This window comes from Anas platyrhynchos, chromosome 12 (assembly GCF_047663525.1).
Source record: "Anas platyrhynchos isolate ZD024472 breed Pekin duck chromosome 12, IASCAAS_PekinDuck_T2T, whole genome shotgun sequence".
In the NCBI taxonomy this organism is placed as follows: Eukaryota; Metazoa; Chordata; class Aves; order Anseriformes; family Anatidae; genus Anas; species Anas platyrhynchos.
The window spans coordinates 12,411,862-12,428,503 of record NC_092598.1 but is presented as its reverse complement, the minus strand read 5'-3'; the positions used below and the strand labels follow the sequence as shown (position 1 = coordinate 12,428,503).

General features: G+C 53.8%; 1 protein-coding gene and 1 long non-coding RNA gene across 2 annotated transcripts in view; both read left to right on the top strand.

Moving 5' to 3' along the window:
- ATP6V0D1 (ATPase H+ transporting V0 subunit d1) overlaps positions 1–16,642 on the top strand; it is a 31,887-nt gene that overhangs the window by 1,766 nt on the left and 13,479 nt on the right. Inside the window, exon 2 of the mRNA XM_038185364.2 lies at positions 8,151–8,322. Within this exon, the coding sequence (XP_038041292.1) occupies positions 8,151–8,322 (172 nt within the window). The remainder of the gene's footprint in view (positions 1–8,150; positions 8,323–16,642) is intronic.
- On the top strand, positions 317–6,229 carry LOC106018992 (uncharacterized). The gene is made up of 3 exons (XR_011812167.1): positions 317–5,555; positions 5,649–5,710; positions 6,154–6,229. It is a non-coding gene; the product is annotated as an uncharacterized lncRNA (long non-coding RNA).

Genomic DNA, 16,642 nt, shown 5'->3' with positions numbered 1-16,642 from the left:
AGAGGTTCTTCACCAAGAGGGTGGTCGCACACTGGAACAGGCTGCTCAGGGACACAGTCACAGCACCGAGCCCACTGGAGTTGGAGAACCCTTTGGACTGTGCTCTCAGTCATATGGTCTGAATTGCTGGGTGGATCTGTGTGGTGCAAGGAACTGCACTCGGTGGCCCTGGTGGGTCCCTTCCAGCTCGGGGTACTCTCTGAAGTGTCAGCTCTGTCTCGGTCACTGCTGAGCGATTCAGATGCAAGCTCAGCACCTGGGAGGGTCCTTGGCAGGTGGACTTTGGTTGTGTGTACCTGGAGCTGCTCACCCAGGCGTTAGAGAACAGAATGGGAACAGAATGCTCTCGCTTGCTTCAGCCTTTGTGTACCTTAAAAGTATCTGTAATACCTTTATGTAGGGCAGAAGCTTATTTTCAGCAGACTGCTGCAAGCAGAGAGCTGCAGAGGAGCCTTTATTGTTCTTGCTGTGGAGCGCAGGGCCCGAAGGAGTGTGTCGGGAGGTATTCCTGCAGCCTTGCTAGTCAGCAGCCCAAAACTGTATCCCCGCGGACTAATTCCTCTTTGGGGTGTTTCTGTATTTTCAGCTTCTCCTTTTTCTCTCCCTTCTCTTTGCCTTCTTAACCCAGTTGCGTAAACTTGGCTCCTCCTGTGGTGCCTTCTGCATGTGAAGTGGCTCAGGACAGCGTGATTATCGTGGTGTCATTATCATCCTGCCCCTGATGGCTCTCTGCTGGCTGCTGTGCTCCTTGTCAAGCCTCATTCAGACCTCGAGGGCTGTTCTGAGCTGCTGCTGTTCTCGTTCCTCTTCTGCCTGGCTCCTGCAGAAGGCTTTCCTTCAAGGAACGTTGCTTGTGATCGCTTACGTAGGTCTGTGGTCAGACCATTTCTTTTCCTCTGTCCCTGTAGCTATGATTTTCCTAGCACAGCACCGGTTTGCTGTGCTCTGTAGCCTTCCAGGTGCGTCCTCTCTCGGCACTAAATCGAGGTAGGTGCTGGCTTGCCTTTCTGCGTGATCCTCTGCCATCCCTGCTCGTCTGATCGCAAAGTAAGCTGATTAAAACTCCTGCTGAGACTGCTTACTGCCATCTCATGGAGCCATAGAGCTCCCTGTGAGCAGGCAGGCTCCCACCTGGCTTTAAAAAGGGCTGGAAAACGTGACAAGAATCGCCAGGAGAGCACAACAGCTGCTTTGGCTTATGCTTTTTCTGGAGCCCCTCAGCAACAACCTGTTTAATCCTCTCTTTCAGCTCCAGGAGCCCTGGTTCTGGGGCCGTTCCCCAGCCAGAGGTCCTCGTGTGCTGCGTGCCCGTGCGGGATGCTCGGAGCTCGCTGCAGCCAGTTCCTGCTTCTGACACGAGGTGTCAGTGACGGGCTTGGAGCTGCTTCCCCGTTCCAGCTGTGTAAGCACACCTCTGTCCTGGATAACCAGGCTTAGGAGTCGCTGCGACCTCTCTTGTCGGGAGGATGCTGAGCTCCTAGAAGCTGAACATCCTGCTGGAGGTCTGGAGCCTGCTCTGGAGAACATCATACCCTGGGTAGAGTCTCACAGCAGAGCTGCTGGAAGGCGTGGAGCTCGATCTGGGACAGGAATATCAGTTCCAGGCAGGCCTTGCTGTTGGTGTTCAGCACTGCAGGCAGCGTACGGAGCTTGGGGGCGAGAAAAAGGATTTTCTTTAGGAGCAGGAGCTTCTGCACCTTCTTGTCAGCGTTCAGTCCCCTCTCATTGCTTACCTTCCTCTGCTGGCTGAGGGAATGGGGCTGGGAAGCAGCCAGCTGGGCTTGTTCTGGGCTTGGTGTGAGCCAGCTGAGCCTCAGAGGTGCCTTTGGGAGAGGCAGATAATGGATAAAAGTGGTTCCTGGGGAAAGGAGGAGTCCCCAAGGATGCAGTTCTAGGCTGGGTGCTGTGGAACGAGCCAGCACCAGGCTGGTGGTGAGTCCTGAAGAGCATTTCCAGGGTTGCTCGGGGTGGCTTTGCTGCCTCAGTCAGCTCGGGGGTGGCTCGCTGAGGGCTTGCTGCCCTAAATGCCTCTTCCAGGGGCATCCATGCTCCGATGGCTTGTCCCCTTCCCTCTCCTCCTCCATGCAGAGGAGAGGTGATGAAATGCTCTGACTGCAGGCTGCCTGCTTGCAAGAGACACCAGAAAACAGTGGCCAGTTTTCAAGCATCCTGCTGCCTTCCTGTATGAGAGGAGTCTTATGACTTGACTTCTGACTTTTTTTTCTTAGGCCTTTTTCCACTTATGACTTTTTTTTTTAAAAGAACACCAGTCCTGTGAGGAGCGGCTGAGGGAGCTGGGGGTGTTTGGGCTGGAGCAGAGGACGTCCCTGGGGGTGTTCGAGGAGAGGTTGGACGTGGTGCTTGGGGACGTGGTTTGGCGGTGACAGTGGTGGTAGGGGATGGTCTTGCAGGGCTTTTCCAACCTTAATGACTCTCTGAAAAGCACTGGAGCCACGGGGGATGCATCGTGGCTGTCCTCCCGCTGCACAGAGAGGCTCTGCACTGAACCAAGTGCCTGTGTGGGCTCCTGGCTGCAGCACATGGGTGTTTTGTGTGCCACGGGCTCCTGCTGAGCGCAGAATTTTGTTGTGGGAGTCCCAAGGATCTTCCTTTCCTCCCGCGGAGGCCTTGGCTTTATCGTGCTGCAGGCCGAGCGCTCCCCACATCTGCTTTCCCCAAGAGAGGAGCAGAGGAGGCCGTGCTGCCCTTCTCTCTTGGGCTTTATCACCGTGCTCTTGGAGGTCAGGCGATGGATCTAAGCCCTGCCACGCTTCGGGACCACCTTGAACTTGGAGGGAGCTTCAGGCCGAGCCCGGAGCTCTGCAGGTGCAGCAGCTCAGCCTTTCCACGTGCAGGGACCTCCTGAAAACACAGGACGGGGCTGCTGCCCTGGCATCTGCTTTTATTTTTGTGAAGAGCTGGCCCTGGGCTCGCTGGGGTGCGTTGTGGCTGTGCAGGAGCTCCCATCCCACATCTGATGCCCCAGGCAGAGCTCTGGGGCCTGAGCAGGGCTCAGGAGTGTTCCTGCCCCACTGCGAGTGTGACAAAAGAGCAGCAGCCCCGAGGCTGCCCTGTGCCCGCCGGGGCTGCTCGGTCGGCTCTCCTCTTGAAGCAAGCTGAAGCAAAACACGTCGAAAATAAACGCCGGCCCTTGCCCAGCCGTGGTGCCAAACGCTGTGGTCTCTGGCTTCCTGCAGGGTTCACCAGAGGCTCGCTGCTGTTTGTTCTGGCCCCCTTTACCAGGTGGAGACCTACCCCACAGCCTCGCGTGGCTGAGCTTCAGGCGGCACCTGAGGTCAGCTGCTCCTCAGGTGCTGCCTGATGCCTTGTCTGGCTCCTGCCCCTCGGTAGGAGATGGCAGCGCCCGGGTTTCCCAGCACGTATCGCCTGCAGCCCCTCGCTGCTGGTGTCCTGGTGGTGTTCCTCCTCCTCTGCTCTCGGTCCCTGCGGTGTGGGACTGCTTCTGCCCCGTTCCTCCTAGCTTCTGAGTGATTTGTTGCTTTTCCCTTCAGCTTTGCTAGGTTTCACAGCAGTGTCCAGGACTTCGGAGATTGCAGCCATGGTTTCCCTTGGCAGAGATAGGAACACGGGCTGAGGAGCTCTGAAGCAGAAGGTGGAGAGTTAGAGGTGACACAGTGATGGGGAAAGGGCCAGAGAGGTCACTTCTGGGCCCAGCTGTGGTGCGGTGGAATTTGCTGCCTGGCACCGGAGCGGCGGAACACCACCGATACTGCTTTGCAACCACAGAAAAGTCTGAAATTCTGCAGAAAAGGAAGGGTCTCTCGGCGTTTCTCAAGTCAGGTTTCAGAGAATCCGTTTCAGAAGCGTCTGAAGTGGTTATAAACGCAGCGACAAGCTGGGGGGTGAGAGCTGCAGCCTTCTGGAGGGAGACGTGGGCGATGCAGCTGATGGGGAGACTGCTTTGATTTCGTGTACGTGCAGCGATGGAGTGAGACGTTTGGATTGCAGCAGGTAATTGCATAAAAACATGGGTTCAGCTCAGAAGCTGTGCAAGCTTTCGTGCCCATGAGTGAGAGGACAATCAGTCCTTGCTGGAAGTGCCTAAAACTTGGTGTTGAACAGCACGGCTTCAGGAGGTGATGGAGAACACGGGCTGGATGTGTGAGCTGAGCTGGTGGGGCCATAGGTTGCTGAGAGTGTCCAAATCAGAGTGCCTGGTCCGAGGGCTGGAAGGAGGCTGCTGTAAGTGCTCGAGATTACCATGGCGTGTGCTGCTCCACAGGAATACCCGGCAGGAAAAGAAAAAAAAAAAAGGACCTGGGCCTGAGGAGCTGGTGTGTTCCTGCGTGAGGCAGCTTTCTGGGAGCTGTGACCCGGCCGTGAGTTACTGGGCTCTGCGGGGGAGGCGAGAGAACAAAAGCAGCGTGGTGATTCACGAGCTCCCTTGCCAGCTGCTGGCTCAGGACGCTCTTAAAGTGCGTGAACCACCTGGAGAAGCTCCAAAACAGGCAAGTGCTCCCCTCGGAAGCAGTCCCCGGCTTGAAGCCTGCTAGTCAGAGTCTGGGGGGGCTCGCCAGGATCAGCCCATCTCCAGGTGGGAGCCCCGAGCAGCGTGGGGATCTCCAATTCCAGCTCAGTAGTGGGTCTGCTTGTCAGGCACCGTGCTCCCGAGGCTCCTGTGGCAGGGGATTCCACCCAGGAAGAGCCCCAGGATCCATCAGCACCTCCCAAGCCCTCCTGGATGGCACCTGGGGAGCACGGCTGGAGGAGGACGGGCTCGTGTGAGGCGCTGCTACGCCGTGGGATGCTTTGAGGCAGGGTTTGCAACCCCAGCCCGGCTCTTGGAAAATGTGTTCCGTCCGCTTGGATGCGAGGAGGCGCAGAGGAGCTGGGTTCCTGCAGCTTGTGGCTGGCCTTGCCTGTAAAAGCGACTTCCAAGTGTTACATAAACCTCAGTCCTGTTACAGCACAGCCTTGTGCTGGCTCCTGTGCTGTGGCGTGGGGGGCAGCCCCCTCGCTGCGTGGGATAAAACGCTCCGGCCGGGCAGAGCTTGCTCGGAGCTGGTGATGGAGAGGCTGCGAGGCACAGGCAGAGCGCGTGGGGGGCAGCTCTGCCCTCTTGGCTGTGCTTTTCCTGCCCCTCCATCCCTGGCCGGGCAGCAGGGAGGATTCTTGTGGCCTCAGAGGTAGGAGCTGAGCTGCAGGAGGTGGCGGTGGCACCGCCAGGTCCCTTCCCGCAGCAGCTCGGGGCAGGCCAGAAGTGGCACACAGCTCGCCAAACAAGCGCTGAGCTCTTCTCTTTGCCAGCCCTCTGCTCGGCACCAGCTTTCCCAGCCTGGCCTCCCGCCGTGCCCAAGGTGTTGGGGATGGGGCTGTCCGCCTCGGGAGTCTTACAGCTTTCCCTTGGTGTTTTCATTTCCCTCGCAGTCCAGGGGAATGCAGGAGGCGCAGTGTGGCTGGGAGGTCCCAGCTCCAGGGCTGGGTCAGATCCGTCTCTTTCCTTGAGGAGAGCTGAAGCTGAAATCAGGGCAAACGCAGCCAAAACCCCATGTTGTCTGCACCATGGACTGCTCTCAGCGAGCCGTTTGAGCTGAGTAATAACTTCAGCGAGCAGCTTCATGGAGCTGGTGGCTGCAATGGGGCTGTCGGAAGGCATCCTTCAAACACTTCTCCCCTCTCTTCTCTAGGAAATAAGCGGAAAGCCTGGGAAGTTTCCCTGCTGAAACAAGATCTGGTGGGACGATGCGCAGTAAGCGGTTTCCTCTCCAAGTTCCCGTGTAGCTGCAAAACAACATCACATGCCTTCTTGCACAGCCTGAGCCTTCCTCAGGGCGGTACGGGGGTGTTGCTGCTGCGGTCCCCTCAGCCTTACCCTGCAGTCTGATTCCACGGGCACAGTTTTCCTCCTGCAACCTTTTCTCTCATGCTTGGTGAGCAGCTGCTGACTCTGGCTCCGTGCTTCCATTAAACGCAAGCTGGTAAAGCTCTGATCTGACAGCAGCACTTCGTTTCCACTCGTACTCCAAAGCTCATCTAAAAGTCTTTTTGTTTTGGAAAGGCTGATGTCAGCGTTGCCTCAGCTTGCCTTGTAGCTCTAGGTCTTGGTTTCTAGCCCAGACCTCTATAGGGTTTATTTTTAGGGGGAGTGAGAACTCATTAAGACTTAATTCTGGTATATTGTCACTCTCTTAGCTGTCAGAAGCCAGGGAGGTGCAGAACTGCTCGGTGGAGCTGGGTTTTGCGGGGCTCACCAAGGGATTGCCATCAGGTAGGAGGTGACCGTCAGCAGTAACGAACCTGTGCAGGCCACGCTGAGGCGAGGGGCTCTCTGAGTTTGGCACAAAAGCCTTGAAAGGTCATGTTGGGGAAAAAAAAAGCCTCCATCTCTCCGTTTTCCAGCCCGTGTTTTCCCATCTCAGAAGTGCGAGCAGGAGTTCACGGTGCCGTGGTGGAACAGAGCACAGCTGTTGGGCTGCAGCACAGCCTGGGGAGCAGGGAGCTAGGTTCAGTTTCTGCTTTGCTTCAGCCACGGTGCGAGTTGTTGAGCAAGTAGCTCTCTTTGCTGCATCCAGGATCCCTTGTTAAAAGTAAGTGGAGTATGAAACTGTCCTGGAAACTGCTGAGAAACATGACAGAAACTGAGTGCTATTAAGTGTCTGGCCTTTTTTCACCCCCTCCATAACCACCATCTGTTTCCTGTGAGACTTAGCAGTGGTAACGTCTTCGGAACGAAACAGTGCTGGGTCAAAAATGTCTTTGCTGGACCCCATTGGAAATACCCAGAAGGATTTAAGTCAGCCTGAAAGCTGTCTGACCCTTCTGCCCCTCTGGATGAGGCCAGTGTCACGCTGTACAGTACACGCTCAGCTTGGAGCTCAGTGCTGAGAATGCTGTCCAGCTCGTGGCCGTAGCTGACTGTAATGTCAAGAGATCAGTCTCCTCAAGCTCAGCTTGACCCGTGCCATATATACACACTCCTTTTTCTCACTTACCTCTCTGTCCACCTGCAGGTTGCCATGCTCGTCCCGTGGTGCTGAGGACGCGCGCGGCTCAGCAGGAGGGGAAGGTGACCCCAGCGCTCCTGCTTCAGGGAAAGCAGGGAGAAGTTTCTTGGGTTTTCTGTTTGTTTTCTCTGGACGGGGCGTTCACATCTGGTTTGGCTAAACTCTTCCAGCTATTCTCCTTTCCCCCCATAAAGGCCTTGGATCCCTGGGAGGATGCTTGCCTAACTGGCCCTCCGAGGTGAAGCTGAAGGGAGCTGAACACCATGTACCAGCGCAGCTCGTAATGCTTTGAGGAATGGGACTCTGTGACGTTCCTCAGCTCTGGATTCAGTTTTTCCATACGGACACTTAAACGCCTTTGGCTCACGCAGGGATTTTTATCTTGACAGAGCTCAGCGTGCTGTGGTTGCTTGTTGTCCAGCACTGCGGCTCGGTTGGGCACCGGACCTGCAGCAGGGGTACCAGAGAAAACTGCTCGAAGCTGGAGGGGAGGAAGGCTTCTGAGAGTGTTCCTCCATCCTGAGCAGGGAGTGCCCACTGTGTGAGATGGGTGTGGATGGGCTTCTCCAGCCCCTCTCTGCCTTTTAATGCCTGACTTCACCAAGGTAGCTGGTTGGACTCACTTGATGGTGTCCTGGCTGCTTTCTGATTTCAGGGTTGTTGCTTGCGTCTCTTTGGCTTTGAAAGTGTTTCGGATGCCTCCTGCCTCCCAGTCATTGCTGAGGGGACCTGTTTGTTGGAGGCAGGTGGGCTCTCGGTCCTGGTCACTTCGCAGAAGCCTGTGACCAGAGCACTTCTGGCTAGAGGAAATAAGAATTCAGTTCTCTAGACATCAAGGCCAGTAGAAAATACTTTTTTTCCTAGAAAATCTAGAAAATCAGCAGCCTTCCATCTTACCAAGCACAGCTGGCAGAGAGATGTGCTCAGTTATGCAGACAGTGAATTTTCCTTTTAAGATGGGGCACGGCTGCTGCAGTGAAACCAATTTATTTTTTTTTCTGCATTTAGATTGTCCTCAATAAAGCTGAGCACAAACGTAACCACATGGCTTAACGTGTGGGTTTTTTTTTTCAGGTGACCTTTCAGAGAAAGGAATACCCAGAGCTGACCCCCAGCCTCCTCAGGTATGCTCGGAACCCCTCCCAGCACAAACCCTGTAGCGTGGACCCGTGCTTTCTTTTCCAGACTTGAAGCTGCACCTGCAGAGCACCGACTATGGGAACTTCTTGGCCAACGAGGCGTCCCCGCTCACCGTCTCCGTCATAGACGACAAGCTGAAGGAGAAGATGGTGGTGGAGTTCCGGCACATGAGGAACCACGCCTATGAGCCCCTAGCGAGTTTTCTGGACTTCATCACGTGAGTACCAGCTGCTTGAGGCAGCACGTGAAACCTCTGGGGGCTCTCAGACCAACTTTCCACACTCGCCTTGTACCTGCTGTGTTTTCTGCAGCTGTTTGAAACTCTTCTGGAGGTCTCAGACAAGCTGGTGCAGCATCATTGTGGTGCTAAAGGTTTTTGCTCCCAGGGTGTGCGTGCTTTGTTTGCACTGCTGCTTACCTGCCATCCCATCCCGGTGGCTGTAAGCCTGCGTCTGACCCCATTGTAAACTGGTTTAGGGAGCTGGGCTGGCCAAAAATTGAACAACTTTCTCCTTTTGGGGTTAATCTTTACTTAGTTTCCTCAGCTAGCTTGGTGTGGGATCCAACAATTAGGGAAAAGGAGGGTCTAGGGTGTGCAGCAGGAGAGGGCAGGGTTGGGGCAGCCTCAGCATGCGTCTGTCAGTGTGTGAACAGGCACTGGGCTCCTGTGTGTGCAGTTCCACAGCTGCTTCAGCTGATGTAAAAGGCTCGAAATAGCACCGCGTTCCTGCAGGGCCTTCCTGTTGTAATCACTCCATGTCTAAACAGTCCCGCTATCTCATTTGTCTAACCCGGTGCCTCATATCTGTAATTTTCTGGGTCACTGTGCTAAAGCTGCCTGTCTTTTTTTAAGCCTTTCCTATTTTCTGAGAGGTAGCTTTTTCTTACGTGCCTGTCACTAAAGCCCATGGAATTTCCTTCTCTGGCTCTGGATACGCAGCATGACATCAGTGAGGCACGGCAAAGCCCGCATCTTGCAGCAGCACTCGCAGTGGTTGGAGCAGTTTCTAGGTCGTCATCACAGTTGTGTGGAGCAATCTCTTCTATTTTCTGAAGCTTCAGACAAGAGAATTTTCAAAACGCCAGTTGGCCAAACTTGGATTTGTTGTAAAAACATCAGCACGGTTAGAGCCTGGCCGCTTGAATGATTTAACTTTAAAGCTGGTGTTTGCTCTCAGCTCGATTTAACTCTGATTTTGTTCAGCCTCCGTCTCTGATTTCGGAGAGCTGTGCAGAACAAAACAACCCCGTGCAGATATCCGTGTATCTCGCCTACTGCGTAATCTCTTCTCGGACATATCGCTCCCATTTGGCACAGGACGTTTCTTCCTTGAATTGTCTCTGCTCTCATCTCTCCTTTTTACTGGAGATTTTAATGCCGCTGTCTTCATAGCCTGGAGGAAGGCAGAAGATGAAGCAGAATAAAAACCCTTCCTGCAGGAAGAGTCTCCACCCTCTTGCAGAGCCTTTTCTGCAAGGAGTCCAAGTATTCGGTTGCATTTCGCCGTGGTTCTGGTGCGCTGCTGCTGGAGCAGCCTCCTCGGGGTCTGCCCTCATCACACCCGTGGCGTATTGCTGAAACACAGAATGTGTTCACGGCTTCAGCTGGACCGAGGTGGGAGTTGCTGTCAGCATATTAGAAGCTCTGGTGGCACTGCAGACAGGTTAAAACAGAAGAATGAGGATAGGGAAGCACAAGGAGTTTGGATAGGGTGCTGGTTTTGCCCTTCTCTTCAGAATCCTAATATATTTAGTGAATGGGATGGTGTAAAAGGGGGTAGGCTAGAGGTGACTTCTCGGGGTGCCTTTCAGGCTGCGTTCTGTTCCCTGAAACTGCCCCAGGGGTTGCAGTAGATCTTGGTGTGGGGCAGGGGGCAGTAGCTTCAAAGCATTGCACCACGCGGAGCTTCCCATGCGCGTCCCGGGTAGCTGGCGGGGAATTGCAGGAGCTATACGTCAAGCTTAAAATGGAAGCAAATGTTTTGTGGCACGTCCAGTACAGCTCCAAAACTCGCTACTGTTAGGATGCTTTTTATGTACTTAATTTTTGGCCTTTGTGAAGACATTGGAGGATGCCGCACAAGACAGGTACCACCTCACGGAGAGCAGCGCGGCTGTAGATGGCTGGTGCCATGAAGTGGATCAAGAATTTAAAAAAAGAGGCTTTCTAATTTGTGAACACCCGGCTAAAGTCTGGGATGCTTTTGAGTTGATCCACGCGAGAGTTACCTGTTTTTGGAGGGTGCTCAGACCTTAACCTGGGTCACATTGCTGAGGAGATCATAGAATCACAGAATGGTTTGGGTTGGAAGAGACCTTAAAGACCATCCGACTCCAACCCCCTGGCACACCTCTGGCTCTGAGCTGGATCCAGAGCTCCCAAAGGACCCGTGTTCCCCGATGCTGTCCTTGCCAGCTCCCGGAGGAGGCAGTGCTGCCCGCAGCCTGCCAGAAGGTGGCACTCCAGCCCTGCAGCTGCCCGCAGCACGGAGGTAAGGGTGGGCACCCACCGAGGTGGGCAGGAGCCAGCTCCCCTGGAGACCCCAGGGGAGAGGAGGGTGTTAAAAGCACACGGACTGAGCCGCCCCAAGAACTCGGCCACGCAGCAGCCCCAAAGCAAGGTCTTTGTTCCCCAAAAGCCACTTGGTGTCTCTGATTTCTGTCCGGTGGTGCTCCTTTCCCCAGTGACTTCCCTGGCCCCGATCCTCTCCGTGGCAGCACCGCATTGTCAGTACCAAAATATTGAGGAAGTTGGCTGACTTCCCTCTTGTTTTTTCAGGTTCTAGCTGTAGTTGGCTTCCTGTGCCACTGCACGTTGCTGCAAGGAGGAACTCAGCTTACCGAGAACTCAACTTATTGAGCCTTCCACGGCCCCTATAAAACACCTGCTAGCTCTGTGCCTCGCTGTGCGGCTCCTCGCTGCTCCTGCTGGTGCTTCCCTGTGTTTTTCAGCCGCCCGTAGTTGGTCGGAGCGATGGGCACAAGCTGGCTGTCAGCCTCCCTGCTCCAACACAAATAATTGCCTGCTTGGCTGAGGGAATGTGGCAGCGTTCTGTAGGGCAGCAACAAACAGGTATTAAGTGTACTTGAAGCAGCAAAACCCACTTCCTGAACTCAGCAAGCACATATTGACTTGCGGGATGGAAGTGGGTTTTAGGTTCTTCTCAGTGATGTTCTGCCCTGCCTCTCTGTGAAGGCTTTGTTCTTTGTGTGAGCCTGACACAATGCCATGTCCTGTCTGTCCTTCCTTCCAGTGCTCCTGCCTGCCGTTCGGATAGGATCCTTTTATCTCTGCTCTGCGCCGTTTCTCCTGCCTCTACTCAGCTGTAGCCTGATCAGATTGTCAGCTTTGGTATTTTTCCAGTGGAGGGGGGGAAAGCTCTTTTTGCCCTTGCTCCAGCACAGGGTTTTCCCTGCTGGTGAAAGCCCAGTTCCTCAGCAGCATGGCTGGGGGCTCGGGCAGCTGTTTGGAGCCTTCACCCCTGCAGCAAGCTGGTGGGAAGAGGAGGGCTCGATCTCACGGTCAGGCTGGGGGAGCTGCTGCTGGCTGCTGAAACCACTCAGGCCACTGCAGGAGCAAAGCTGGAGGTGAAGCCGGGTGTGAACACGTCGTCCAAGTCTGCAACCGAGCCTGTCAGCAGGGGACAGGCTAGGGCATCATTTATCTCTGCCTCACCAGTCTGCTAGACCTCAAGAACAGGGTCCTTGCTGCCCCGGTGATGTACCTGGGAACTTGGCTTCTGGTGTGTTTTTTGTGGTCACAAGACCTGTTTTTGACGAGGCTGCGTGTACTTTTTCCCCTTGCACATGCCTTTTCTTAGCTGACACTTCCCTCTACTACCTTCTTCGTGACCCGTTCCTGCTCTGCCTCTCCCCAGCACTGGATAGATCCAGTTTCTGCTGCATGACTTCGAGTTGAAACTTAATCTTACGGCAGTGGTTTTCTAAAGCCAAACTGTTTCAACTGCTACTTGAGCTGAAGAGCAATAATCCTCTCCTCTGGAGTAGGAAGCTGCTTGTCTTTATTCTAAATGTACTGGAGTGTGCATCCTGGCATCGTTGCGTGAGGTTACAAAATATGACTACCTCCTTTTGAAGCCCTTTCTTACAAAAATAGCTCCAAATGCTTTACATTACAGGCACTGGCAATTTACTTGGGCAAATGCAATAACCTGAAGGATCTTTTCCAATGCTGTTGTGGTGAAAACTGTACTCTGCTATTTTCAACTAGTTGTTGAGACCTTGGTGGAGGTGGGACTGGGGAGGAAAAATTACCATAGCAGCTGGGGATCCTGCAATAAAAGGTTTTATGAGCCTTTTCTGGCAGAGACGGTTTTGGCAGAGCAGCACAGGTTCCTGACAAACAGCTTCCCTGTTTGCAGGGAGTGCAAAGTTGAACTGATAAGCCAAGTTCTTGGAGGGGTGTTATGCAACATTCAAAATGAGAGGGCACAAAACTAATGGTCTGGAAATGATCACAGGCTCTTGTGTCCTCCGGGTGGTAGCATCAGAGCTGCATCTGCTCTCCTGCTTGCACCAGTTTCCCAGAAGGAGTGTCGGGGAGGCTAACTGGGTTGTGTGCCCGAGTGGTGGCTGCAGGAGTCCTCTCTGAAAACTGTGGAGCCGTGGGCGTCCGCCTCAGAAAGGGCAGCGTGTTCTTTGAAAGGTGGATTTCACTGTGTGTTGCGCTTTATTCCCAAGCCTGTAGCACCTGGAGAACATTTCACTTCGCCAGTTCATTTAATCTGGGACACCGTAACCCTACTTCTACCGACCAGCACTGTTCTTCTTCGCTTGGAAGGTGTTAGCATGGTGCCTGGCAAGCACGCCGAGCTGCAGCAACCCTCAGAAAAGCCAGCAAAGCATTATTAAAGCGAGGCCAGGAGTTGGACTCGATGATCCCTGCGGGTCCCTTCCAATTCGGATATTCTGTGATTATCGTTGGTGGTAATAAAGATGCAGCAAAATGGTAGTGATGAGCTCCAGATGGAAGCCCCCGTTTCATTAACAAACATAAATCTTCCCAACGAAGCTTTGCAGCCCCGGGAAGGGGCCCGAGCAGGCGAGCTGTAGGTGATTAGGTGAGAACACATCACCTTGCACTACACCCACATCCACGCTGATGCTGTTTCATCCAGAGGCAGTGTGTGGATTTAACTGCCTGCTCTGCCTTTGCTTAAAGCTGATTCCCTCTGCTTGTTCTGCAGCCTGCAGGAAGGGTGGAAGGGTTCTTGCCCTTGCCTCCTGTTCCTTCTCACAGTTCCCTCTGTGCAGCATGTCTCTTGGAGGCATTAAAACATGGGGGAAGGAGCATGGTGTGAGGCTGCCTGTGCTCCTCTGATGGATTTATGCATGGTTGCAGCTTTTCAGAAGGCACCTTGCATGCACACCTTCAGCTGGATGAATGTTCTGCCTCCGTGTAAGGTACTTCACTCCTTCGTAGAAACTCTTCTTGAGGTCTTTTGGTGTTAGACCTCAGCAGCTTTCATTTTCCTTCTACTTTCCCATAGATTTGCCTCTCTCAGTGCTCTAGACAGGCAGTTTCAGCCCCAAGAGAGCCTGAAGGCCAAGAGATGTTGCTTCTGAAGGCTGGCATGCCTTGGTCCCTCTTCAGTTGGAAGCCCAGCAGATGCTCACGCAGAACTCTGTGTAAACGTTGCCACCTTCCTCACATCGCACGACTTAGCAAAATAGTACATGCAAGTTTGGCTTTTGCAGCTGGTTTATGTGCAGGCAGCATGATGAGATGTTTCTGGCCAGTATTTAAAATGTAATTAGTGCTCCAGTCTGCCTCAGCACGGTGCAGAGTGCCAGGGCTCAGCCTCGCGTACCAGCCTAGTGTTTCTCAAGCTGTGAGGTCAAGCTTTGAGGCATCGAATTTAAGCAACCAGAGACTCTTGCACGAGGCTGTGAGGGGTTCAAAACAACTCTGCTGTTTCCAGGGGGTTGTATGCATCTAGAACACATCATCATATTCATAAAACTTCAAAATTAAAGCACTTCTTTGATTTTTTTTTTTTTCTAATTAGCCTTTGTGGCTAACGCTGAATGAGTGCTTATAAGCTGACGGATGATACCACTGGAAAACTGAGGTCAGTATCCCAAGAGATCTAGACTCACTAAAAGATGGTCAAAATCATGTGGAGATGCGGCTAAATATAGATTAATGCTGAGAACATTCCTGGATCCTTGGATTTGAAAGGCTGCCACAGCCTCTGTAGTACCGTGAAGTTATAGCGCGCTGCTGTGAAATGGTCTCGTTGATCTAAGTTTAGTAGAGCACCCACTTATTGGCTGAGTGCCCTTGGTTTGTGGTGGCAACCATAAAATTCTCAGCTTTCTCTTTAGCAGGTTCACAAAACTACCGCTTACGTGTGGTTTTTGTTGGTGTGATGCTAGGAAAGAGAGCGTAGAAAGAGAAAGAGGTCAGCACACCTCGCTGGAGGTGATCGCGCTGCGGCTGCGTTCCCTGGACTGCCTGAACTTCGGCTGCAGATGGGGTAAAACTTCATGAGCAGAAGCAACTGCTCTGATTTCTTCTTCTCTGAGCTGAAAATTTGACTTTAGGATTTAATTCAGTTCAGTGCTGTCTATTTTGAACAAGCCTCGAACCTCGGGATCTTGGTGAGGTCCCTTTCCTTTCCCCTTCAGGGCAGCTGTATGATTATGTCCTGATAATGGTGTAAAGCCATGCTCCAGCTGCAAACCTCTCAGGTGTTGGCACTGTTCTTAGGGTCAGCTCTTGCTCCTTTGTGCTTTGAAGCCTGTGCCTTGCTTTCCCCAACAGCTGCTTGCATTCGGAGCCCAAGAGAGATGTAAGAAATGGCCCCGTGTACCAGCACCTTTGCTTGGGTCTTGAACCCCGTGGGATGCAGAGGTGATCCTGGCTGCTTGTGCACAACCCCAGGGAAGCAGTGCTACACCTGACCCCAAAATACTTCCTGCCGCTGCTTTTCCCCAGCCCTGAACTGAATGAGCTGCAAGAGGGAAGCACTAAATGTAAGTGCCTGCAGTCAGTACAACTTCATAGTAATTTAAAGCTGCCTCTAGAATTCACACAATTCAGAGCGCTGCTCTCATCCCGCTGGAGTTTTCCCTTTCATCCCAAAATAAACACATGTTTCTACAGTGATCTGAGTAACTGCCCAGGGCACTCTCCCAGAGCCTTTTGCCTTGCATCGGTCAGCGCTGAAGGCTGATGCTGGTTTTGGAAAGCCTTGAAGTTGCCTGAGCAATACCTTAACCCATCCCTCACGCTCGGGGATGCGGTCGGGTACCGAGCTGCAGGGTCAGGCCCGGCTGTGCTTACGCAGCGCCGGCTGCTTGGCCACAAGCGCTCAGAATAGCTTGGCATGACTCAGGTCACTCCGAGCTGCGAGCCTGGATCACAGCCCTGGGGGGGAGGCGAGCTTTTTCCTGCTCAGGGGGAGAAAGGAGGCTTGGGGTGGATATCCCCAGCCTCCCCCTTCAATCCATGGTACCAACAGCAGCGCACGCAAAGCCCCCGAGCCCTTCTCCCTCTCCAGGGGTTCTGCTCCCACATCAGCCCCCCGGTTGCTGCGTTTCACCGCTGCCCCCCGCGCTGTCCTCCTGACCCCGCACGGAGCAGCTGTTGCAGTGCAGTCTGGCAGGGCTTTCGGAGGATCCCTGAGAAACGCAGGTCATGCAGTGTTCTGTCATTAGTCATGCTTTGTGACCACTTGCGGTATTGTTTACGGTTTCTTTAGTATCCTGGAGCAGAAAGCAATAAAAAAAAAAACCCAACCTATCTGCTGCGGGACAATGACTCTTTATGATTAGATTAGGAAGTGGGGGAGGGAGAAGCCGTTGCTGTCTTGGGGTCGCTGCCTCGCAGGGCTCTGCCCTGGTGCCTGCAGGCTGCGTTGTAAACGCCCCACGTGATGAGCGTTCCTGCATTTTATGTGCTCCCCTGGTGAAAAGCCTTTCTCAACATTCAGCCTGCTTCTGCTCTGCTTTCCTGGGGTGGCCTCCACCGTGCCCATCTGCGACCGCACCTCCCGAAGCCAGAAGTGAGGAGGATCTCTCTGACCTGGAAGGCAGGCTTTCACACCGCCCCCCACGCACATTTTGGCTCGTTTGGGCATCGTCCTGGCTCCTGTGCTGTGTGCTGAGCGTTGCCTGGTCCTGCGGTGCTGAGCTGGGTGCTGCTGGAGGAGCACAGGTACTGCTCCGGCCGTGTCGGACCTCAGGAAGCCGTCAGGCAGCATCTCTCCTGCTGCGAGAGATGTGTCTGTGCTCGATAACTCCTTCCTGTCCCCACGTAAGAAAGGCTGCTCTAGTGTGAACCGGTATTGATGCTTCTAGGAATCGGCTGAAACCCTGCTTCTGTGAATGTGAATTTCTGGAATACGCCACACCTCAAATCGAGTGAGCGAAGCAAGGCAGGATGTGAGCGTACACGTGAAATGCTGGTGGATCACCCAGCCAGCCCTTTCGGGCCCTGTGTGGGCAGGGAGCAGCTCAGAGCCCGAGCATGAAGCCTGTTCTTGCCTCTCAGGGCTTGATGGTGTTGCTCC